The sequence below is a fragment of the Pristis pectinata genome, chromosome 23 (assembly GCF_009764475.1).
Source record: "Pristis pectinata isolate sPriPec2 chromosome 23, sPriPec2.1.pri, whole genome shotgun sequence".
Classification (NCBI taxonomy): domain Eukaryota; kingdom Metazoa; phylum Chordata; class Chondrichthyes; order Rhinopristiformes; family Pristidae; genus Pristis; species Pristis pectinata.
Genome location: NC_067427.1, coordinates 32397688 through 32424136, shown reverse-complemented (window position 1 = coordinate 32424136; position 26449 = coordinate 32397688). Strand labels below are relative to the sequence as shown.

General features: G+C 43.9%; 2 protein-coding genes across 12 annotated transcripts in view; one reads left to right on the top strand and one right to left on the bottom strand.

The window, feature by feature from the left end:
- Positions 1–3817, top strand: part of LOC127582312 (dual specificity testis-specific protein kinase 1-like) — a 98856-nt gene extending 95039 nt beyond the window's left edge. The window contains exon 7 of the mRNA XM_052037490.1: positions 3737–3817. Coding sequence (XP_051893450.1) covers positions 3737–3817 — 81 coding nt within the window. The remainder of the gene's footprint in view (positions 1–3736) is intronic.
- Positions 3818–6510: 2693 nt separating this feature from the next.
- Positions 6511–26449, bottom strand: part of LOC127581976 (tenascin-like) — a 283091-nt gene continuing 263152 nt past the window's right edge. For 4 of the 11 annotated variants that reach the window (XM_052036811.1, XM_052036810.1, XM_052036809.1 and 1 more), the window contains 11 exons: positions 24876–24998; positions 24590–24733; positions 23332–23451; positions 22507–22650; positions 21525–21655; positions 19380–19515; positions 17376–17527; positions 15435–15531; positions 10801–10962; positions 10506–10669; positions 8568–9771 (listed from right to left, as the gene is read on the bottom strand). In XM_052036811.1, the coding sequence (XP_051892771.1) occupies positions 9652–9771; positions 10506–10669; positions 10801–10962; positions 15435–15531; positions 17376–17527; positions 19380–19515; positions 21525–21655; positions 22507–22650; positions 23332–23451; positions 24590–24733; positions 24876–24998 (1493 nt within the window). In that variant the 3' untranslated portion in view covers positions 8568–9651. The other 7 variants (XM_052036818.1, XM_052036819.1, XM_052036813.1 and 4 more) reach the window with 6 other exon arrangements.

Sequence of the window (26449 nt, the reverse complement as noted above, 5' to 3'; positions counted from 1 at the left end):
AAATTATTGGAATTTTCCAACTTTGTACCAGTGGGAATTGCTGACTTCCATATTCGCCCATCATAAGTGCCCGTACCAAATTTGTTCAAAAGGTGCTTGACTCCAAAAAAAAAGGCTCTGATAGTCCATGCACGCCACCCGGTCTCAACCCAAGGCTCTCAGCTCCCTCTGGTGGCAACTGCTGGTTTTGTCTTTGCTTGTCCTCAATCAAACAACTGAAAGATTCCATTAAATTTTAGATGTAATGATGATGGAGCACATAATGTATAGCTCCAAGTAACTGAATTATTGCGGAAAAATTAACATAAAATGTGAGTATTAAAGTGCAAGGATTACTCAAGTGATGAATGTTTTAAATATTTTGATTATAGCAAGAATCTTGCTCAAAATAAACATATTCTGTGGAGTTCCCTCAACTGTTTAATAATGAACTTTGATGATACAGTTCCAGAGAGGACAATTAATGAAAGAAACGGACATTTGAGCCAAGACGTTCATTATGGGTCTTGCTTATCTGATAAAGCTGCCTCACAGCTTCGGGGACCCAGGTTTAATCCTGACCTCGGGTGCTGTCTGTGCAGAGTTTGCACGTTCTCACTCTGACCTCATGGGTTTCTACCGGCTTGTCTGGTTTCCTTCCACATCCCAAAGACGTGCCAGTTGATAGGTTAACCGGTGACTGTAGATTACCGCTTAGTGCAGATGAGTGGCAGAAGAATTAAAGGGGGAGTTAGTGGGCACGTGAAGGAGAATACAGCAGCAGGCTACCGAGAAATAGGTGGAGAATGTGACTGTTGGGGTTTCTCCGCTGGGGGCTAGCACTGGGCTGAATGGCCTCCTTGTGTGTCAGCAAGTGAGTAACATTTTAAATGCAGTGAAAACATTTGCATTCAATAGGAATTGTGGACTTCTTGACATGTGCTGTTGACCTTGGTATGCTGGGTAGCGGCAAATACATTTAAAATTATAAGAGGCAGAGATAGGGTAGACAGTCGGGGTCTGTTTCCCAGCGTAGAAATGTTAATTACTAGAGGGCATAGGTTTAAGGTGAGAGGGGGAAGGTTTAAAGGAGATTTGTGCAGCAAGTTTTGTTTTACACAGAGAGTGGTGGGTGCCTGGAACGGGCTGCCAGGGGAGGAGGTAGAAGCAGATACAACAGCAATGTTTAAGAGGCATTTAGACAGACACATGAACAGGCAGGGAATTAAGGGATATGGACCAAGTGCAGGCAGATGGGATTAGTTAGATTGGCATCATGGTCAGTGCAGACATGATGGGCTGAAGGGCCAGTTCTCTGTTCTATGGGCCAGCACCAAGGGGGCATCGATTGTCCCGAAACTTCAACCTCGCAATCTAGAAGGACAGGGGCAGTGGGTGAGTGGGAGTGCCACAAGTCACACCCCCTGCCTAGTCTTTTACCTTCTTCCTGCTCAGGCTAAATCCTCCAGCTACCTACAGAAGAACTGAGGGAGTATCTTCACCACAAGGACTGCCATAGGTCAGAAAGATGCGACATCACCAACTCCTCGAGGGAAGTTAAGGATGAACAATAGGTGCTAACCTTGCCAACATACTACACACAAAAAAAATCCAACAGTAATTGTATCCTATGGAGAACACTGGAGACTGCCGAAGTGAAGGTAGGTTGTTTACAGTAACAGTTACTGGACAACAGAACCTCGAACAAGGCTGTTTAATTTGGCTAGCAAGGACCACCTCCTCTGACCACACGACTTACAAAACTAGAGACAAACACATCACATTGATCTCCCTTTGAGTATTCCCTTAATATACCCAGTCATTAGTTGATTTCACTTCCTCAGCTCTGACATTGGACTTGGTCTTGGTACTGGGAACTGGCAAACTCTTGACAACTCACTTCTATTCTGTCTCGCTGACCTCACTGGATCAATATCAGGTATGGATTCACCATCATACCTTCCTTAAGTTACTTCTGATCACCCAGCTGTAAGAAGGAGGTCATTAAGCTGGAAAGCGTGTAGAAAAGATTCACACGGATGTTAATGGGACCGGAGGGTTTGAATTATAAGGAGAGGATGGACAGGTTGGGACTGTTTTCCCAGGAGCGTGGGAGGCTGAGGGGTGACCTTAAAGAGATTTTAAAAATCAGGAGGGGCATAGATGAGGTGAATGGTCACAGGATAGTGAAGTCTAGACAGATATTTATTTATTAGTCACATGTACATTGAAACACACAGTGAGATGCGTCTTCTTGCGTTACTGAGAATGTGCTGGGGGCAGCCCGCAAGTGTCGCCACACTTCCGGCGCCAACATCGCATGCCCAAAGCTCCTAACCTGTACGTCTTTGGAATGTGGGAGGAAATCAGAGCACCCGGAGGAAACCCACGCAGACACGGGGAGAATGTACAAACCCGTTATAGACAGCAACAGGATTGAACGTGGGTAGCTGGCGCTGTAATAGCGTTATGATAACCGCTACACTACCGTGCCACCTTAGAACTAGAACTAGTCTGGAACTAGAGGGCATAGGTTTAAGGTGAGAGGGGAAAGATTTAAAAGGGACCTGAGGGGCTACTTCTTCACCCCGAGGGTGGTGGGCTTATGGAACATGTGACCAGAAGAAGTGGCAGAGACAACTACAGTTACAACATTTAAAAGACACTCAGACAGGTTTATGGACAGGAAAGGTTATGGGCCAAATGTGGGCAGATGGGACTAGCTTAGGAAGACAACTTGGTTGGCATGGGGCATGGATGAGTTGGGTGGAAGGGCCTGTTTCTGTGCAGTATCGCTTGATGATTCCCTGACTCTATGACTGTGTGTCCGGAGATATATCTCTCACTCTGATCATTTGCAGCTGCCTGTGTTGAAATGAATGCCCAATGACCATCACACTTCTGTGACCTGTGTGCAGATTTTTAGCTGGAGCCCTTGGCTCCACAATGATGAGGTGATGATCCCTGGACAGGAACCAGCAAGTAATCAGGCCCCTGGGAAGGCAAGGACCTTCTCGAGTAGGACTTTACCTGATCCCATCATCCGAATTCAGGGTCTGCGCTGATGGTGGTACATTGCTTTCAGTTAAGGATATAAGAGCACAAGAAAATAGGAGCAGGAGAAGGCCACTCAGCCCCTCAATCCTGTCCTACCATTCAATGTGACCATGGCTGATCTGCCCCAGGCCTCATCTCCTCTTCTGTGCCAGTTCCCCATGGCCCTCAGTTCCCTGGTCTTACAAAAGTGTACCTACTTCTTCGTTAACTACTCCCAATGATCCTGTCTGTACAACACTCTGGGGTAGACTTCTGGTTCGGATCCTGGTTTATAAGACTGTGTTCATGGCTACCTTCTTCGACCGCACCACTGTAATCCCCTTGAGGGCTTCCGCTGGCAGTACCTGTGTGGAATCCTGAGGATCACTGGACCAACATGAGCTCCCTTCCCAAGGGTTCACCTGTGTCACATCCTTCCTCTCAGTGAATATGAAGTGATGGAGAGAGCACTGTGTCAGGATGACCACTGCCCACCAGCTCAATGCCCACAAGAAATGGTGCAAAGACTTGCTCAAGGTCGCCCCCAAGTACATTGCCACCAGTGACTGAGAGGAGAAACTTGCTAACATCCGGCCCATTAGGGTTCATGCCATTTTCAGGCCCCGCGGCTCGGTGGTGAGGAGGGGCGGGAAGGAGAAGGAGACCTACCTGGGGCTGCAAACCCTACTCCCCCAACAGCATCCTGCCCCCACTGTCACAGAACATGTGCATCCAGAATGAGGCTCCTCGGTCATCCAAGGACCCACCAACACTGACGGAGATCACCTTCATTTCCGAGTGACTGCCAACACCAAGGAGTTAGTCTTCATCGACCACTTGATCTGTTAAATGACCCCTCCTTTCCCAATTCCAACATCACGACAAAACATGGAAGTAACTTTTTAAATATCCCTATAATATTTGCTTAATTGGTCCTTGCAGTGTGGGGAACATTACCTCTTGGCTCCCGGAGACACAAACAACAATGCTCCATAGCCTGACTGGAGGTAGCCCACTTAAAGGGCAGCAGATAGAGTGGACAGGCCTTTGGAAGTGATCATGTGGCAATTATGGCAGAAATTCAGTTTGGATGTTGCTCTTCCGTCATTGGGTTTGAAGCCAATTTTCTATCTGGTGCAGGGAAATACATTTGGGGGGTGCCGGGGATGACAATTTCGGAAGAATAACTGGGCACAAAACTTAACAATGCTCTATTTACAGTGTAAACAAGGCTTGGTACGGTTTAGAGAAACAAAGGACTGCAGATGCTGGAATCCAGATGAAAAACATGATGATGCTGGAGGAACTCAGCAGGCCAGGCAGCATCCGTGGAGAAAAGCAGGCGGTCGACGTTTCGGGTCAGGACCCTTCTTCAGGACTGAAGATAGGAAAAGGGGAAGCCCAATATACAGGAGGGAAAAGCAGAGCAGTGATAGGTGGACAGAAGAGGGGAGGTGGGGAGGGCACAGGGAGGTGATAGGTAGATGCAGGTAAGAGATGGTGATGGGCAGGTGCGGGGGAGGAGGGGAGAGCAGATCCACTGGGGGATGGGTCAAAGGGAAGGAGAAACAAAAGGGGGGGTAGAAAAAAGAGAGAGAGGCTAGGAAAGGGAAGAAAAGAAGAGGCGCGGTTGGGGAGGGTGGGGCAGAAGGGGTGGGGGGATTACTTAAAGTGGGAGAATTCAATGTTCATTCTGTTAAGGTTTAATGTGCTGATGAACCTGACGACTCATTACAAAATGTTGGAGGTGTACATGCAGACAGGTGACGGGTGAGTTCCTCTCTCCTGACCTTCTTATTCCAGCTTCTGCCCTCTTCCTTTCCAGTCCTGATGAAGGGTCTCGGCCCGAAACGTCGACTGTTTATTTCCCTCCGTAAATGCTGCCTGACCTGCTGAGTTCCTCCAGCACTTTGTGTGTGTTGCTCCAGATTCCAGCATCGGCAGAATCTCTTGTGACAACTCATCAGCAGTTCAACACATATTAAAAGCAGAATCTACAAGGTGGCTGGACGGGAATGCTTTAGTGTTGTTCTACTTCTGAAAGCCAGTGGATTTGTTTCTGTCCTGTGCAAGGCCGATGGTAAATCTCACAAAGTACGTATGGTTGAAAGATGCAAAAACTATTTTTTAACTCTTTTGCCTATAATTCTGCACTAGGAACTATTCAAGATCCAACAGTTTATAAGCATCAAACTTTCCTTGCCTTTGTTTTCCTATCAATGATTTAATTTGCATTAACATAAGTTCAAACTAACCAAAAATGAGAAGCTGGTTCAACATTGTGTAAAGTGAGTTATTCTTCTTGTTGAAGTTAAGCTTGAAGATTTATTAACTAATACCTATGGTAATTGATTAGTACATCAGTAGGTTAAGCACCAAGTAATTTAATTAGTATTTGGGTCTTTTTAATAGCTGATCATGGACTAATCTCCCAAATGAAAGATTCAAACCTTTTATTTAACGTAATTGTTGATTCATTGTCAGTTGGATACTGTTAAGTCCCCAGTGGTCACTTCTAAAACATAAAGTGAGGGTCTGATGTTGAAGGGGACACGGGACATTGTCATTAAGTTTACTACAGGTGGGAGTCTCCAATTGCAAGTCTGTGGAGATCCCATTCTGGAGCTATGTTGATGCCCCTCGTGTGAGGGTGGGGGCAGGGGTGGGGGAGAACTGCTCAACAAACTGCTCAATAATGTGGTTGTTGATGCAAAGCTGCCTCCGTTCAATGTCATTTTCAGTCTGCTGCCTGCACAGCTCCCATCACGACACCTTTGCATTTGAGGCTGTGGTGTTGGAATGGGGCTCTGTGACAGGAAGTCCAGCATCCATCATTGGTTGCCATGGATCCTAATGCTCATCTGCCTGAATTTGGATCTGCAGTGATGTCCCTGGGCCCTTCCTAACCACGTCCTGATTGGGCAAAGCCTTTGTACCAACATTCAGCGGTGCTGCAGGTCTTTGTATCATCCAGCCTGATGGGTTCCCTCTGTGTGAATTTAACCATGGGCTTCAGAAGCTACATGCACCCCATCCCCCAAAAAAGCCATGACTTGCCTTAGAGTTGTAAATAATGTCAATAAATGTAGCTGTAAAGGGGCGGCATGGTAGTGTAGCGGTTAGCGTGACACTATTATAGCACCAGCGATCGGGGTTCGATTCCCGTCGCTGTCTGTAAGGAGTTTGTACGTTCTCCCGTGTCTGCGTGGGTTTCCTCCAGGGGCTCCGGTTTCCTCCCACATTGCAAAGACGTACGGGTAGGTTAATTTGGGTCTAAAATGGGCGGCGCGGACTCGTTGGGCTGGAAGGGCCTGTTACCACGCTGTAAATAAAATTTTAAAAAAATATTACTGGGGAGAGGTCACGTCACTTCAAGTATCTCACTAAACTTGAATGATTTAATCATTTAGTGTTTAGACAAAAGTGATTAATTATTGTGAAGTCAACATTCTGAATTAATGACTCTGCAATTTCTTTGTTGATTTGGGAGTTTTATTGGAGATGTCAACAAATGAAATGAAATTTATAATCCACATTCACTTGGCATCAATTCCTTTCCTGCCAGCAGTCAAGAGATATTCCTGGCTTGTGTTTCGTGCAGTAGTAATGCTGGCAGTCCAGGCACTGATGTCATTTTCACGGCCCTTTCCACAGGTCCTTTCTTTCATCACGTGTTGGTGACACTTGGTTTCGGGAGAGGGCATCAACTGTGCATGCATTGGAAAATTAGTTGGTTGAGACTTTGCTCTTTGGATGCTGAGAAGATGTTTCCCCAGGTGAATGCTTGCTAAGGGTTGTCTGGGGTTTGTTGGGTGGTCTTGTATCTCCAGGAAGCACTCAGCAGATCAAGAAGCCACTGTAGGGAGAGAACCAAAGCTGATGTTCCAGGTCAACAAACAATCTGTTGGAGGAACTCAGCAGGTCAAGCAGCATCTGTTGGGGAGGGGGGGGGGGGGAAAGGAACGGTTCACACTTCAGGTCGAAACCCTGCATTGGGACTGGTTTTGATCCGAAATGTCAAAAATTCCTTTCCCTCCACAGGTGCTGCTCGACCCGCTGAGTTCCTGCAGCAGATTGTTTTTCACTCCAGATTCCAACATCTGTAGTCTCTTGTGCCTCGATGTTGCAAGTCACTGACCCTTCATCAGTGAGAAGATGAGAATGTAGTTATTTTTCTTCCTGGTCTCTAATTGCCGTTTTTTAAAGCGATCGTTACATTGACAATTTGAGTGTGCGCCCCATCGCACACACCTCTCTGTTCTCTCCGTCCTTCCTGCTCTCTGAAACATCCCGGCTTCAACGCTGTTCCACTTCTGATCAAGGGCCTTCGACCCAAAGCTTTGAGTCTCTTTCTCTCTACTTCAACGTTGCCCCATCCACTGAGCGCTTCACTCCACCCAAAGCTTATTTTCATTCATGTAATGCAGAAGCTGGCAGCCTGATGAACTCTAAAATTCTAGGTAAACAGAATCACAAATTCAATTGAAAGTGTAATATTAAACCTATTAAGACTGTTTACTATAAGACTATTGATCAGGCCTCTTGTACGATAAGATGGACTCTTGACCTCACAATCTATCTAGTCATGGCCTTGCACCTTATTGTCTGCCTGCACTGCACTTTCTCTACAACTGTAGCATTTTATTCTGCATTCTGTTATTGTTTTTCCCTTGTACTGACTGAATGTACTGATGTGGTGAAATGATCTGCATGGATGGCATGCAAAACAAACTTTTTCACTGTACCTCGGTACATGTGACAATAACAAACCAATTACCAATACTAGTGATATTTTCACATGGCCAATGACTTATTTACCACCAGCAAGGTGAGACTTCCCAATTCAACAAAAGTTTTAAATTAATCTGTGTACTCACTGGGTTAATTTGTAAATTGTGACATGTTGCCTGATGGTGTCAGTTGGGGTTGCAAAACATTTCCAGTATTTAAATGGGATCTTCCTAAGGAAACTGTGGGGAGAGCAGATTTAGAGCCACATTTTATTCCCCCTTGTGTCCCCAGACTCAGGCACATGATACGGTATTGCTCTCTTCCCTTGCCTTGTCCTTGTACATAATGCTTCCAGATCCTTGATAGACAGAGGGTACCAGCAGATTATCCATCGATGGGTTGGCCTGTGAGGACTCCCCACAGTTGGAACGATGTAACATCTGGAACACCCTTCCTCATCGGTGGAACCTCATATTTCGTTTTGATGTAGAAGGAGGTCCTTCGCCCCATCGTTCATGCTGCCTCCCTGAGTGGCTGATGCCCTCCCATATCTCACCCTGTTGCCCAGCCCAAGGTCCTGCTGTCTGTTGCTAATCCATTCTGACGTAAAAATACGAGAAATAGGTGCAGGAGTAGTCCAACTGTCCTCTTGGTTTGTTTTGCCATTCAATAAGGTCAAAACTGATCTGATCTTGGCTAAATAAAAAACCTGACGAAGAATTAAGAGAAATGGCCTGATTTCTCTTGAGTAGGCAAGGGAGCTTGCAAGTGACAATGGTCTATTTGGCAATGGTCTCTCCCTTTCCCCGAAAGGTACCAAAATACAAGCTTTATTCATTAAAACACCATTACTTTATTTTAATTAGGGGTACACAAAAACATACATTGCAATTATTCCTGTGAAAAACAGTCATTATTTTACAAACGTATATCATGGTCGTAGTGGTACTGTATAACTTAGTGATCATGTCTTTCCATGGTTAGGACTTTCCATAATCAGGGGGAAAAGAAATGTTTTGCTTTTGGTTGTGGATACTTGAAACACAAAATATTACATTTTACATTTGTTTTGAAAATAGAATTCCTGAAAAGTGTTTCATTATTTTCCCTTTTTATTTCAGCACAGAAGCCATGCTATTTAAATAAATGGAAGATGTGTTGTGATTATTTAAACAATCCAAACGTAATCTTCTTTGAGAAAATGACTCACAGGAGTTGTGTGGAATTCTGTATCATTCTGTGTGATTCACAGGCATTTTGCTGAGCATTTTTTTCTATTCAAGGGGACAAATGGAATTTGTAAGAGTAAAGGCTCCTAGTTTTTTGTATTTACATTGCTGTGTTCTTTCCTAAACAGAATCAACATTTGGTTGATTTTTAAAATACAGCACCCTGAAATTGCTAATCAATGGCAAGGAACAGTTTATGCTTTCTCAAATTACACCTCCCTTTCTGTAAAAGATCACAAACGTGTTTCCAAAGTAAAACCTCTGCACCCACATCTAGATGTTCAGCTTATATATTTGATAGTTGAACATGAAGCTTCTGTACATTAAATCTTTAAGAACAACTGGTCAGCTTGTTGCCATAGCAACACATCCCCAACATGATGAATGAAACATAGACAATACACTCTGATGTCTGTGCAGGCGTAATGATGTACATACAAGGCCCACCCCTGCCCTCTGAGCAACATATATAAAGCTATGAGCCTAAAAGCAATAGCAACCTATGTTAATTATTGTCAAAATTATCTTTGGTGTTTAAACTGAGTGGAGCTAAACCCATGTAAGGTGAGAGAGCTTTCCTAGCGAGGCTCATATAACCCAATAACTCGAATGCGAGCTAAATTATTGATGTTTCTGTACATTATGAACCTTTAACGTTTTCAGCTAGTTTGGTTACTTAGTGCTTTTTCTGTGCTCTCTTCTTTCTCTGAAGGCCTCTGAAGGTATGCGGTCTCAATTTCATTTCAACAAATTCAATCGAATGCTCATGGCCCTTCCAATGGTACCAATTGATGCCCTGTTGATAAAAAAGGTATGAAATTCAGTACTAGAATAACATGTCTTATAACACAATGCAACAATCAATCCAATATATAGGCAAATATTTTACAATTAGGATAGGAAACATTGATAAAATTAGTACTAGCTTCAATCAATTCATCCTCTGCCATTTTGGTGGCCACAAAATACAATGATCGTAGCGTTATTCAAATAGATTTACAACAAAGAAAGCTGGAAGAGCTTTGGGAACTGTAGCCTAGAAATTAATCTCCTGTGCTTTTACTCGGCCGCTGGAATCCATTACATTGAAGTTGATGCTGGTGCTACTGAACAGCACAGTTGTGTTACCAATGGGTGATGCTGGTGATGCCTCACTTGTGCAGAATAGGAGGGGGAATTGACACCCCCTCGAGCGTGATGTGCAACAGGATCCAGTTCTCCAATGGGCAGGTCCTTAAGGACATGTTCAGAATGCTTTTTGAATGGTCTACAAACAAAAAACAGATGCAAAAATTTTTTTTGCCCTATCTGGTTTTTAGACAAGTAGAAGGAAGGTCAAACAGCACATTGTGCTGGTTTTACCCTGGATCTCACATCCACATTGGCTTTGATCTGGTAAGGAGCTGTATCACATGTAGTTACCCTTCCGTTCACAGTTAACAGTGCCCCGTTGATTTGTTCTATGTCAATACTGGGAATGACAGCATCATAGAATGCATGCCTATTTGTCCATATTTAGCTCTTGTTTACCTGGCTGTGGTTTTCAACTCCATATCTCCCATTCAGATTTACCCTGTGGCAGTTCTTGTACCACCAGGCTCCCTTGTAAGACAGAGCACAGTTGGTCACAGCAACGTCATTGTCTCTGTCCCTTGTGGAGAATGGCCGACCTTCGTGGTAGGACAGAGAATCACCTGAGCAGCAAAGTAGAGAACCAGTCATCGAACAGTCATGGATTATTCATTCTTGATCTAAACGAGCAGGGAGATTGTTTTGAGAATTATTTAGTTCTATGTCTATCTTTATCGTCATCTGTAAGGATTACCTGCTGTTCCTCTGTACGCTCCAATATGCAATTTGTATCGACTTCTGGCGTCTAATACAACAAACTTGTCATAAACTGCATAAGCAGTGTCCCCTTCATCCTGGAGATCTACACGGAGTTGATAACGTCCCTCTGATGTAATCTTGTGCAGGTTCTCAAGGCCTGGGAAACATATAATAAAAAGCTTTTACACTTAATCAAGGTCATTCTGATTCCTCAATCCAACAAGAGCTAACGGGAGCGTTGTCAATAGAATCCTACAGTTCGTCAAAAATATAACACCGGCCAGTTATTCAGTTTACTTCCCTTGCAGTGACCCATTATTTATAATCACCAACTATTCACTCTGCTCCATTACAGAAGTTAAATTGTCAAGCTCATTTCGCCTTCCTGCATTTGGAAGAATAACAATATTCCAGCTGAAAGCTGCTTTATGGAATCTTTCCCTGTATGTTATTTTTAATTTCATTGAAGTCATGAAAGGGAGGATCCCTGTTGTGTGGCCAGATGTGAACTACACATTGGTTAGAATCAAAACCATTTCTAAAAAAAGGCTGATATTCAGAAGGAGGCCATTCAGCCCATTGAGTCTATGACAGCTCTCAGAACAGTCCCAGTAATCCTATTGTTACCACTTATTTTTCAGCAACCTCTTCTTTCACATGCCCAACAAGACCCTGCTCACCTATACACTCAGCGTAATTTGTAGTGGCCAATTAATCTACCATCTTCAATGTCTTTGGGAAGTGGGAAGAAACCGGAGCACCTGGAAGAAACTCACGTTGTCACAGGGAGAACGTGCAAACTCCACACAGGCAGCACCCAAGGTCAAAATTGAACTTGGATTGCTGGAGCTGTGAGGTAGCAGCGCAAACATCTGTGCCAACATGCTGCCCAAAAAGGAGGTCAAACCCCTGGAGATATAGTGTGTAAACAAAGTCAGTTTGATATCCATCATAACCAAAGCATTGGCAATTGGGAAGAGATAAGCCAAATACCCAAAGGTCAATAGCTGATCATTTGTCTGACAGCAGAGGTCGATGGTGGGGGTGGTTTCTGAATGATCTGCCATTCAATAAGATCATGACCAATCTGATCTTGGTCCAATCAACCCTTACAGTCTAAAATAGTCCACCTCATCCTTCAACATATTAGTGACTCAACCTCGCAACTCCCCATGACAGAGTTCCAAAGGTTCATGATCCTCTGGTAGAAGAAAATTTCTTTCTCATCAAGCCTCTTAAATAGATGACCCCTTATTGTGAAACTATACTCCCTAATTCTAGAGTTGCCCATCAGGAGAAACATCCCCATGGCATCTACTCTGTCAACCCCCTCAGAATCACCGAGTCATAGAGTCATACACCATGGAAACGGGCCCTTCAGCCCAACGTGTCCATGCCGACCAGGGTTCCTATCTATGCTAATCCATACATTTGGCCCTTATCCCTCTAAACCTTTCCCATATGCTCTTATCATCTTATTCAATTTCAGTTCAACCTGCCCTCCCCTGGTTCTTTATTATCTGTTATGTCCCAACAGGAGGATAGTTGGACACATTGAGGAAGAGGACCATATTTGGTTGGTATTACCAAATGCTAAAATGGAACCCAATGTTGGAGGCTGTGAATAATGGTGGTCAGTCGGCTCTCTCCCACTTGGCACCAACAACCAAAGTCAGAATTCTCCTCCAGTAAGTACAAGCGAGAAGTTTGGATTATTCAGTGCCCTGCACAGTGTATAAACTTTTTCCAGAGTGGAATACGACAGCAATGATTTCCATGTTGGATCAAGCCATCCAGGAAATTCAGCGGGGCATCTATGAATTGCAACTGTGTGAATGGCTGTTTCTTGTTCAATGGGCATCTAACGACATCACCAATGAGGAGATGCATCCAGATGGTTGCAAGGTGCACCTGTCTATGGTTCCCCTCGGAATGAGCAGCATTTCATGGCCATGCTTTCTCTGCAGCTATATGATTTAAAGGGGGAATCTTGTAGCAGGTCCCAGCTAGTGCTAACCCTAAGCTCAACTCTATTAAGTCTCCTGCAGTTCATTTACTTTCCACCTCCATCCTCACTAATGTATCAACTTCACCTCTGGAAGAATACAACGTTCAGGCAAAGCCCTCCCAGGATCTAGTTCTCTGGCATGAACCCCAACATTCCCCAATGCAGCCCTCCCCTACTCTTCCCTTTCTCTTCCCAGGCCTGATCCAATCCCTAGGTGTCTCTCCCCCGCAACACCCAAGACCTGTATTGGACATGCTACTTTCCTTTGGTGTCGAGTGATGGTTCAGTGGGTGAATAGGCAATAGACTTTGCCCATGTGCAAGGCCCAACTCCTTCAGCCCTGGGTATCACTGAGTTCTCCAGTGGCAGTCCATGACCAAGTTGGTCAGGAGCATCCCACATAACGACCACCTTCCCTGGCCCTACGGGCACCAGTGAATTTATAGGGTGTCATATTTTAGAATATTATCGAAAGGCTCAGTGACGGCAGAAGATTTCCTCACATGTTGTTGCTATCATTTTGTTTGAAAAAGTACGCAATTTTGAGCTGTGTTTGAGGAAATTTTGGTTTCAGAAGGAGCACTGAAGCAGGAAAAAAAATTGCAGCTCTCCCACCCAGCAGTCGGTTTAAAAAAATACAAAAACTTTGGGACTGGGTTTTCAGCAGCCAATTCACAAAAAAAAAACAGACTTTTGACATTGGAAACATTTCGGGGTTCAGTGGCTCTGTAACAGGCTGTGGTCCTATCTGGATGAAGTGACCTCCCATTCTCACTGAAGTTAAGCTGGCTACTCACCTCCTGACCTGTGGTAGTAGCTTCACGACAATGCAAAGACAAAAGTGCTACACATTGATTTGAAGGATGCATGAAGGCCTATTCTATAGGAGATTGGTAAATTGGTTTATTATTGTCGCATGCACTGAGGTACAGTAAAAAACTTTGTTCTGCATGCCATCCATACAGATCATTTCATTAGTGCATTGAGGTAGTACAAGGGAAAACAATAACAGAATGCAGAATAAAGTGTTACTGTTACAGAGAAAGTGCAGTACTGGCAGATAATAAGGTGCAAGGTCATAACAAGGGAGCTTGTGAGGTCAATAGTCCATCTTATTGTACTAGGGAACCGTTCAATAGAACATAGAACATAGAACAATTACAGCACAATTCAGGCCCTTCGGCCTACAAAGCTGTGCTGAACATGTCCCAACCCTAGAAATTACTAGGCTTACCCATAGCCCTCTATTTTACTCAGCTCCATATACCGATCTAACAGTCTCTTGAAAGACCATAACGTATCAGCCTCCACCACAATTTCTGGCAGCCCATTCCATGCATTCACCACTCTCTGAGTAAAAAACTTACCCCTGACATCTCCTCTACATCTACTCCCCAGCACCTTAAACCTATGTCCTCTTGTGGCCATCAATTCAGCCCTGGGGAAAAGCCTCTGACTATCTACCCTATCAATACCTCTCATCATCTTATACACCTCTATCAGGTCCCCCCTCATCCTCCGTCTCTCCAAGGAGAAAAGGCCGAGTTCCCTCAACCTGCTTTCATAAGCCATGCTCCGCATCCCAGGCAGCATCCTTGTACATCTTCCCTGCACCCTCTCTACGGCTTCCACATCTTTCCTGTAGTGAGGCGATCAGAACTGAGCACAGTACTCCAAGTGGGGTCTGACCAGGGACCTATATAGCTACAACAATACCTCTCGACTCCTAAATTCAATTCCCCGATCAATGAAGGACAATACACCATATGCCTTCTTAACCACAGAGTCAACCTGCGCAGCCGCTTTGAGCGTCCTATGGACTCGGACCCCAAGACCCCTCTGATCCTCTACACTGCCAAGAGTCCTACCATTAAGACTATATGGTAGTCTTATAACAATAGTTTTATAACAGTGGGATAGAAGCTGTCCTTGAGCCTGGTGGTGTTTTCAAGTTTTTGTATCTTCTGTCTGATGGGAGGGGAAGAAGAGAGAATGTCTGGGATGGGAGGGGTATTTGATTATGCCAGATGCTTTACCAAGGCAGTGAGGTGTAGACAGAGCCCATGGAGGGGAAGCTGGTTTCCGTGATGTATCCACAACTCTCTGAGTTTCTTGTGGTCCCGGGCAGAGCAGTTGCCACGCCAGGCAGTGATGCATCTGGATAGAATGATTTCTATGGTGCATCGATAAAAATTGGTGAGGGTCAAAGGGAACATACTGAATTTCTTTAGCCTCCTGAGGAAGTAGAGGTACTAGTGCGCTTTCTTGGTCACGGCACCTACGTGGTTGGATCAGGGCAGGCTGTTGGTGACATTCACTCCTAGGAACTTGAAGCACTCAACCCTCTCGACCTCAGCGCCGTTGACATAGACAGGAGTGTGTGCACTGCCCCCCGTCCTGAAGTCAATGACCAGCTCTTTTGTTTTACTGACATTGAGGGAAAGGTTGTTGTCGTGACACCATGTCCCTAAGCTCCCTATCTCCTTCCTAAGAAAGCAGGATTATTCTGCAGTTTTGACATAAGATATACATACCATCTACCATTAGTGAAGAAAATAACATCAGCAAGTGTTCCCCTTTAAAACAAGGAAAAAGAATCTGATAAATTCACACACACTTACCCAACCAGAACTCGCCTGAAGGATTACCAAATCCAGCAGTGTAGTTCTTCCAGTTCCTGAAGAAATCCACTTGGCCATTCTCACGCCTCTGAAACACCTGGAATTTATATTTTCCTCAATCAGTTTTGATTTTTGATCAATTAGCAATCGTTACTTGTGGAAGTTGTAGAACAGAGAGAGAATGTGTTGTTAAAGCTTTTGAAAGGATTCGTTATGCGCAGGACATGTTCGGTTTTGTTTTAATAGCTGTAAGTTTTAACTCTTCCAAATGGTGGATCAAAGCGTGAGGTTTGGGATATTTGGGACATTAACATTCATGTGACTTGAAGGGGATTGGGGGCTTCACTCTGTCAGACTGCATGTTGTCCATTCCACTGGGCCAGATTCCACTGACCTGGCACCACCCCATGCCCTCTGTGCTGCCCTGCACCACCCGTCCCTCCCTCCCTCCTTCCTCCCAGAATCATCAGCTGCTGTCCTCCCCCCGCCCCCACCTGCCCTGGTCTGGGTGCAGGGCGGGAAGTCCTGCGGTGTGGTCTGAGTAGTGACTGAGCTTGAGGTCTAAATCCCAAAATGCACCTGGCAGCAGGCAAGTTAGGCAGGAGGAGGACGTGGGGCAGGTTTACTGACTGTATAGGCTGTAGTGAGTTTCAATTGCCTTCAAATACTTCGAGATATTTATACGCTATAGGTAGGTTAACTGGTTACTGTAAATTGTCCCGAGTATGTAGGGGAATGGTAGAGTGTGGAAGAGTTGTTGAGAGTGTGAGGAGAATAAAATGGGCTGGTCCACATGGTCAGTGCAGACTCGGTAGTCTGAGGGGCCTGTTTCTGTGGAAGGAGGACGTTTCAGATCGGGGATCCTTCATCAGTACTGAGAATGGAATAACTTAGTCTGGGTAGGGGGAGGACAGAGGGGATCTCTGTGATGGGGTGAAATGGTGCAACCATTAAATGGACAGTTAAGCTCCTTTGTGTAATGTGTTGCTCATGTTGTATAGTCTGACCGACAGGGACATGCCCAGCAAGTCAGCACATAGCAAAGAAAAGAAAAATTACTTCACCCATCACAAAATTCCCTCTGTTCCACTCATCTCTCTCCCCCACTGTCTCTGATACCCGGACGAACTTGTTTTCTCCCTTTCTCAATTCCGATGAAGGTTCTTTGACCTGAAACGTTAACTGATTCTCTTTTCACAGATGCTGCCTGACCTGCTGAGTTTTTCCAGCATTTTCTGTTTTATATCAGATTTCCAGCATCTGTCATTTTTTTTTGACTTTTCAGCCTGTTTCTGTGCTGTGGGACTTCATGACCATTAAAATTGTAGTAAATAATTTAGTAATGACTAAATAATTTAAAATTACTAAAAAGCCATCCAAAAACACATGAATAGTTAGAAACATTAAATAATTTCTAAAAATACTAACTTTATTCTTGAATCCTAATCTTTTGAAATCAATGGGGTTTATCCCAGTGTCGGATGTGAGAGGTGATTCTCTGGTGTACGGTCAGGGAACCTCAGCAAGGGTGGGTTCTCCTGCTGCACCATGTGGAGGCAATGGACAGACCCAGATACGTGAACTGCATGTAACTCCTGGGCTGTCACGTTTGACAGTGTTTGTGAGCAAAACGCAGACACTAGTGCAGTTTAACTGGCTAGAGACCAGCAGTTCCAGTCTGGCCTGTCTGATCCGGCTGAGTTATTAATAATAAATCAGTTTTTTGAAGGCTACATAATTTTAACACATGTTAATCCTGGATTTGCATCACCTGACTATGGTTCTAAGTACAGAAAAAGGGTGAATTTTATCCCCTTAGTTATTTTGATAAAAGGATCATTATCTTTGCAACTTTTGATTGCAACAATCAAGCCAGCATTTGCCACTAAAACTGCTGACTGGAGGAGTTTTATCTCCAAGGTTTTCTGTCGCAGAACTTACCATCCAGCCCCCTCCATCAGTGGTCATGTCACAGTACACCTGGAGCGGCTGAGAGCGATTTCCATTCAAGAAAATGGTTTGGAGTCCAGAACTGGTCTCACCATTCAGCAAGGTTTGAGAGCAATCCTTGGGGAAGGGGTACAGGAATCCAACTACAAAAAAGGGGACACAGAAGATAGTGTCAGTAATCCCAGGATCCGAAATAGGGAAAAATCAAATAACCAGGTCAATGCATAGTTATAGCTGAGATATTTCAGCTAAGGTATATATGTGTGTGTGAGTGCACGGTCGATAAAAGTCCTCGCAATTAGCTGCTGGTGCATCCTGTTATATTAGGTAGAACTAAGTATAAATATGCATCAATATGCTGTGGTAGTTATTTTACTGGATTGGTAATCGAAAGCTCTGGGCCATTGAGATGGATTCCCTCCATAGCAAATGGACCATTTAAATTCAGGTAACTGAGTAATCTACAATGAATAGCTGGTATCAGTGATGTGAGCATCAAACTACTGGATTGGTACAAAAATCCACCTGGTTGATTACTGTCCTGTATAGAAGTAAGTCTGTTTTCCTTGCCCTATCTGGACATGTGTGACTCCCGACCCACAAAAATGTGATTAACTCTGAATTGTCTTCTGAAAGGCCAAGCAAACCACGTGGTTCCAGTGGAGAGCATTCTGACTGGTTGCATCACAGCCTGGTATGGGGCCTCCGATGCATGGGATCGCAAGAGGCTGCAGGGGGTTATCGACTCAGCCAGCTCGATCACGGGCACAACCCTCGCCACCATCGAGGACACCAAGAGGCGGTGCCTCAAGATGGTTGCATCCATCATTAAGGACCCTCACCACCCGGGACATACCCTCTTCTCATTACTACCATCGGGGAGGAGGTACAGGAGCCTGAAGACCCACGCTCAGCGATTCAGGAGCAGCTTCTTTCCCTCCACCATCAGATTTCTGAACAATCCGTGAATCCATAAACCCTACCTCATTATTCCTTTCTTTGCACTATTGAATTATTTTTGTAATTTATTGATTTTTATGTAGAACAATAAATTTCACGTTGTATGTCAGTGATAATAAATCTGATTCTGATTCTGTCAGGGATGGGCAATAAATGCTGACCTTTCCAATGACACCCATATCCCATGAAAGAACAGGATAAAATGATATTAATCAGTTCACGAGGTAAAGGAATTCAGTACAGGCAGTCTCCAGGTTATCACGGGGTTCCGTTCCTGAGAACTGTTCGTAAACCAATTTTTTTCTAAGTCAGAAATGAACAAAATTCGTGTGTGGGAGAGGGTCACAGAAACAGCGGTGATGAGACAGCGAGTAGGCAAGGGAAGAACGGTCGCCAGCCGGCCTCGCTGACTCAATGAGCGAGTGAGTGAGTCTGCTCAGCGCTCCCGGTTCTGCTCGGCTCCACTCAGTTTCGGATTGTTGTGGCTCAGGGAGCAAAGGGAGGCGGAAATGTCCTGTTCTCACCCAGCAGCCCTGCAGCAGCCAGCACATCCATCCCCATACAGACCTTGGAACATCTGGCAAAGCGGCTCAATCCATGAATTCTCCCCGAAAATATCACCTCTGCCTCGGCTGTATACAACTGTACAGCCAGGCTCTGACCGCACTAACTCCAAATCACTTGCTGCACCTCACACTTGCCTGTGAATCTCTGCTATAAAGTTACAGAAGCTTAATTTGTTTCAAAAATTGTTTAAAAATTCATCAGAAAATTTTCTTAAAGTCAAAACTTCGTAAGTCAGATTGTTTATATGGACGGGGTGTCCATAAGACAGGCATTCATAACCTGGGGATGATCTGAACGGGCAGAGAATCCACGGAGTATTTAAATGGAAAATAGACATTTTCTTGCAAAGTAATACATATAGAAATAGGTCAGAGATTTGGAATTAAAAAGAGAAAGGTGATTTGCCTGTGCCTCCTATGATAAATTTTCAGTCATTAACTGGAGTATTTTATGACTTTCTGCTCATACCTGTTCTGAAGTCGGTCTCTATTACGTTGCTCCTTTCTGACTCTGCATATGCCTGGAGTCTCACATTGTAGCTTGTTGATGGCTCCAGTTGCCCTAGGCTGTATGAGCTTTTTGTAGCTCCAAAATACTCGACTTTCTGTTGAAGTATTAAAATAAAAAGTTCCATCAAAGCAAGGATTTCTTGTAAGTGTAGATGAGAATTGTGTGACATGTATTACTTAACTGAGGGGCAACAACAAAAGACCCTAATATTTGACATCCATTTTAAAGAGGAGATACCTGGAACGCCTGGTGGCTCAATCCATTTAACCAAAGACTCAGAGGGCCATAGCTTCCTTGTGATCGCAGCCACTGTGCTGAGATCATGTTTGCTGCTCCTCTCTGGTGGTTGTCCCCCTGGAGTGCATGGGACCACCTCCCACACCTGCATCCTCCACCACTTGGAAAGACAAGGGCAGCAGGGGGGTATGAATACCACCTCTCCAAGCCATCCAACAGCCTGCTTTTTGGAAATATGTTTCCAGTTCTTCATTGTCACTGGGTCTAAATCCTGGAACTCCCTCCCCAATGGTCCTCTGGGAAAACCGTCACCAGAGTGACTGCAGCAGTTCAAGGAGACAGCTCACCACCACCCTCTCAAGGGTAATTAGGGATGGACCACAAATGCTGCCCTAGCCAGTAATGACCAGTTCCCACAAAAAGAAATGACTTAATAAACAAAAGAATCATTGGCACAGGAAATAATAATGCAAAGGGAAACTGTTTATGTTAGAACAAGAGAGGTTTAAAGTTTTAAGGTCAGCATTATGTTTATTGCTCAGAAAGCAAACGCAACAGCTAAGAACTGGATTGAAAGGAAAGGAACAAAGATTAACTATATGGGGTGTATCAGACCAAGACTGCGGCTCATGCAAAGGACCAATACAGCCAGGGTGGGTGAATGGTCTGATCAGAGGTGTAATTTCTGTGCAGTCTGAGACCCTTGAGAGGAAGATTCTGCTTAATAGCTTCACTGTTCCAACTGTAGTGTTGAGCATTTTGACTGTTTGTAATATATTAATGACTCAGATGAAAATGTAGGTGGTCTGATGAGTAAGTTTGCAGGTGGCACGGGAGAGGTCTGGAGGGTTATGGACTGGGTGCAGGTAAATGGGACTAGTGGAATAACGTTTCGGCACAGACTAGAAGGGATGAATGGCCTGTTTCCTGTGCTGTAGTGTTCTATGTTTCTAAAACTGGTGGAATTGTACATCAGTTGGAATTATGAGCAGAGAAATGGCAGATAGAGTTTAATTGGGACAAATATGAGGCAATGCATTTTGGGAAGTTAAAAGTTAAGAGAAAAGTATACAGTAAGTGGCAGGACCCTTAGAGACATTGATGTACAGAGGGATCTTGGGGAGCAAGTCCACAGCTCCCTGAAGGTGGCCACACAAGTGGACAGGGTGGTAAAGAATGCATAAGGCATACTTACCTTCATTGGTTAGGGCATTGAGTACAAAAGTTGGGATGTTGTGTTGCCGCTGTATAAAACTTAGGTTGGGCCACATTTGGAGTTTAGGGAGGATGTGGGTCTTTGGAGATAGCGCAGAAGGGGTTCACCAGAATGTCACCTGGATTGGAGTGCATTAGCTATAAGGAGAGGTCAGACAAACTTGGTTATCTGTGGCGTGTCAAAGGCTGATGGAGGTATATGAAATGAGAGGCATAGATAGGGTTGACAGTCAGTCTTTTTCCCAGGATGGAAATGTCAAATACCAGAGGGCCGAGAGGGGAGAGTTTAAAGGAGATTTATGAGGCAAGTTTTCTTTTACACAGAGTTGTAGGTGCCTGGAGTGTGGGGCCAGAAGAGACGGTAGAAGCTGATATGATAGCAACATTTAAGAGGCATCTTAGACAGACACGTGAATGGGCAGAGGATATTGAACATATGCAGGCAGATGGATTAGTTAGATTGGCATCATGGTCGGCACAGATATGGTGGGCCGAATGGCCTGTTAAAACATGGACTGTTCCATGTTCTAAAAGTCACAGCTTTAAGTATCAGAGGTTTCAGTTCATACCTTCACCTAATCAAGAGTTCTAGGGGATGGAAATGTCACTCCCAATATTTCACTCGGATGTTTCACCCCACACGGGACTTACTTGTGTTTTGCTGTCTTCAGATTCGATTGTCAGAATGTACCCACTGATCCGAGCTTGTGGAGGCTTCCATGAAATGAGGGCATCATTCATTGTAATATCGCTTATTCTCAAGTCTCTGGGTGAATCAATGGCTTCAGGAAAGGAATAAAAATAGATGAACATTAATTAAAACAGTTGATTGCATTTAAATCTGTCCATCGGTAAATGATCCTTTTACAATAAACAATAATATGGTTTCTATGTCATTGACTCTTTTACGGCCAAGAAATCTTTCAGTTCATTGTTTACCGTTGTTTAAACTACTGACTTCAAAGTTTTTTTTTCCCCTGAGCAGTCGTACACCTCACTGCTGTGTTTCCTTCAGTTACATTTATTAGAGATTCCTGTTAACGATCTTATTTGTTGTAACTTTCTGGTGTTCTTGGATGTAATCTCATTTTGGATCCCTGTCACACTCTCCATACAACTTTAGCTGTTTGATGATAAACACTCAGCAGTGCACAGCACAAGTGCAGTTGCTGAATTGCATTTAATAATAGTGACTGAAAAATGGTAAAGGAAGGTTGTGCAATTTATCTGATATTATGGGCTGCCTCTGATGAGTAAAGACAACGTCAATGCAAGCTGTGCTTTATGGCAGTATCAACACAGCCAGGAAAGGAGGCTGCTCCTCCTCCTGGTTCTGGCCTGCATTTGACTTTTGATTTGAATTAAGTGCTTGGCTCCCAATGTGTGCATTCAGGAGAACATGAGATGGACACCAAATACAGACCATCCAGCGCTTCCCACAACAAAAGAGCACATGGAAAGAATGGATCGTGTGAGGTAGGCTGGTAAGTTCTCTTTCTGCAACAGTGAGCATTCTTTCTCATTATAATTGGGTGTATTTTTCTGTCCATGTTATCACAGTGAGCCAGTTCACATTTAGTTACATCGGTACCATGTGAAAATCTGCACCTTGCAGAGGTAGAGCAGAACCTACCGGTGGTGAAAGAGGTGTCGGAGGTAGAACTTCTGAGGGAGCCTTTCACGGCATAGATCAACACACTGTAGCGGGTCCCAGGCAAAAGGTTGCTGAGTTCCAACTGAATCAGATTTCCCGAAACCCTCTTTGTTACTGGTGACCCTGATGAGAAAGGATAGATATCCTGTTTCATGTGGTAGTCATTCATCTGATGCAGGTCCTTCAGTCAGTTATCAATGAAGGAGCCAGGAATCCAAACTGAATTGCAAACCCATTGGGGATAATGTGTGGCACTGTGATATGTGCCTTGTTGAAGATATCCACTGGTTAGCATATCCCTTGAAGTCATGGATAATTTGTTGGAGAAAGGCAGTTCTGTTAATACCACTGATTATATTTGGGGATTCATTTCATGAACCATTGTAAATTAAAGCAGAAGCATTAGCATTTTCCTCATAAGCTATCATCTCATCAGCCTCTATGCTAGGACCACCAACTTGTACTAGAAACAGAAAATGCTGGAAACACTCAGTGAGTCAGGCAGCATCTGTGGAGAGAGAAACAGAAGTAATGTTTCAGGTCAAAGACTTCTCACCTTCAACCTGAAATGTTAATTCTGTTCCCCTTTCCACGAATATTTGATCAACTGAATGTTTCCAGCATTTACTGTTTCTATTTTAGATTTCACACACCAATTTGCAAAAACCGTCTCCAAAGGTAATTTACAAAATAGCACAAACTAATTTTGTACAGGGCATTTTTTTCTTAGTTACCCGTCCTGTGATTTGATTAATGTTTAATGTCGCGTTGTTCCTCTACCACAATTGAGAGATTTGCCCTTACCATTCTCAGCACTGTAGGTGATGATATATTCATCCACTGCTGCAATACTTGGTTTCCATGACAGCAGGGATTTAGACTCTGTTGTATTCAGAATCCTCAAGTCCGATGGACTGTCCAAGACTGTTAACGGAAAATAGGATCACAAGATATTACTTTCAAAGCTGTCGAATCTACACCTTGGAAAACCAAAACTGGTTCTCACTACAGCTTTTAAGATTTGTTATAACTTTAATCATGTTCTTCGCAAAGAACTGCGGCTAAATTTGCCACATCCCCTACCAACCTTTCCCAAGTCTTTTAAACCACGTTTCATCACCTTACACCCCAAAATAAAAATATTTATATTGTATTCTCCTCCAGATCATCAGTGTTTTTCACCCATGAGCATTTAGGTAGACCATAGATAATGGATTCTTATTCCCAATTGGGAAAGTCATTCTCATCAGTTGTCACAAACCCACTCTTCACCTCTGGTCTCTCATCCAGCACTTTACAATTTTAAAGAGTTACATCCCAGGATACTTGTCAATTTAATGAAGCTCAGTTCGCTGTCTCATCACTGGTTGAGAATCTCAATTACCAGCATGTTTTGAATCCAGGATGCACATTACAGCAGTGAAGGTTCTTTCAATTGTTTGGTTCTCAATGAATTTTGATGAACAAGAACCTTCTAAATAAGTTTTACCTTCTAAAACTGTCCTCACTTTTATATTCAACAGAGCACTAATCTCCATTGCCTGCTCCTGAGAAGACCCACACAGAAAGAAAGACAACCTGATTTCTTCCACATTTAGACACCAAAACTATCTCCTTGTACCTGGCAGCAGAGTCATTGGCTAGTAGCTTCATGAGTCTATGATGTCACTAGATGTTGGAAGATTAAATCATTTACATCTAGGAGTACATTTGCATCTCCAAGTGTCACTGTAGTATAAAAATATTTTGGAAGTTATTTTGGAGATTGTTGGCATAACACAACCAGAAAACACTGGGAATTCACAGGACTCTGGATTAATATACATTGTCAGAGGTTCTCTGTCTGATGGACCACAGATCTCCTGTCACTTTTTCAGTTAGGTATGAACTAAATAAATTGCTTTGATGTCAAATGTTCAGATACTTCCTTTGGTTTTACAAAGGCATCCAGTAGAAAATACTATACAAGTTCAAGATGCAGTATGAATGTTGGACTCTTGCCAATCCATAAATATTCTGAAGATATACTGTCTGTTTGACAGTGCTGCATTGTTTGGCATACCTGTTCTCACTGTGCCTGAAGTTGGTTCACTCTCCTCAAACCCTTTAACAGAGATGACTTTGATTTCGTACCGAGTGGCCGGGATCAGGTTGTGCAGTACAGTTTGATACTTGCTGCCATCAACAGTCACGGTGGTGCTTTCGCCTGTGAAAATCAGCAGAGAATATGAAAATCTTTCAGCATGGACCGATCATTGAAAGAGCTCCTGAAGGAGTTAATATTTCAAAGCCAGTGGAAAATGATTGGATGTGAAAGAGAGTGAAAAAGAGGCCAGGTATTAGCTTACCTCCATCAGTAGGCTCATAAATGATCTTGAAACTGGTGACCTGTGCTCTGGGAAGGTCCCAGCTGACTGTCACCGTGGTGTCAGTGACATCTGAAAGCTCTAGACCTTTGGGAGCTCCCACCCCTGTGTGAGAAAGTTGGAAAAGGCAGACACATTTTAATTCCACTGGACAGGGACAGATCAGTAGGGCTAGGCAATGGGGGGGGGGGGGTGGGAATCTACAGCAGGCTCCAATACAGGATGAGGAGAGAGACAAACTGTCCATTTTTCAGGTCAATGGTTCAAATTCAAGGCGATAAGCCTGTGATGCAAGTCAATGACCTTTCATCAGAATGATGATTGGCTGAAACACTAATTTCCTCCACAGCTGCTGCCTGGCCTGTTGAGCAAATCAATCATTTTCTGCTTTTTTTTATCTCAGGTTTCCATTGTCTGCAGCATTTTACTTTCATGCAAATTAAGAAAACTGATTTTCAATGTTAACTTATTGGATGAGTTACAAAACAGTTATACAGTCAATATGTGGGCAGCACTAAGCAATTCTTGGAACAGTTCATGAAAGTAACAGTTATGCATACCAATTGATGTAGACCTGACAACATACAGACAGCATTGTCAATTGGAACATGCACAAATCATGCACTTGCTCTAAAGCTTATCGCCTTGCTTCTGAACCATTTTGTTTTATCCTTAAAAAGATCTCTCCACCTCCATGGAAATGTGGCTGACATCTTTTTTTCCAAACATGGAATGTTAAAATGCGATTCTGTTCATTCTGTGAGTTAGCACCGTGAGAAAATGATGTACATCACTCTTGGCTTTCCACTGCTGCCCAGATCAAAATGTTTACTGACACATTTCTTGGAGGTGATTACCTTTAAAGTACCTTGGCTAGAAATTCATGCCCAATTGGCAGCTCCAGGCATGCCGTACAGTAATATTTGCTCAAGAGTACAATGCACTAATGCTTCATGCATTTAGCGCTACTGACCAGGGATGAATTTCTAGCCAGTTATCTTTAGTTTGTCTTCATAGCTCAGCTTCTTTGTTACACAATAGAACATAGAACAGTAGAGCACCTTCAGCCCGTGATGTTGCGCCGACCTATATAAACCTTCTCTGTGATCAATCTAACCCTTCCCTCCTACACAGCCCATAACCCTCCATTTTTCTTACATCCATGTGCCTATCTAAGAGTCTTTTAAATGTCCCTAGTGTATCAGCCTCCACCACCCCTGGCAGTGTGTTCCAGGCACCCACCATTCTCTGTGTAAAGAACCTACCTCTCACTTCTTGCCTAAACTTTCCTCCTCTGCCCTTAAGCCGATGTCCTCTGGTATTGGCCATTGCTGCCCTGGGGTAAAGGTGCTGGCTGTCCACTCTATCTATGCCCCTCATAATCTTATACACCTCCATCAAGTTGCCTCTCATCCTGCGTCGCTCCAAAGAGAAAAGTCCTAGCTCGCTCAACCTTTCCTCATAAGACATGTTCTCTAGTCCAGGCAGCATCCTGGTAAATCTCCTCTGCACTTTCTCTAAAGCTTCCACATCAGAAACCAGAACTGAACATAATA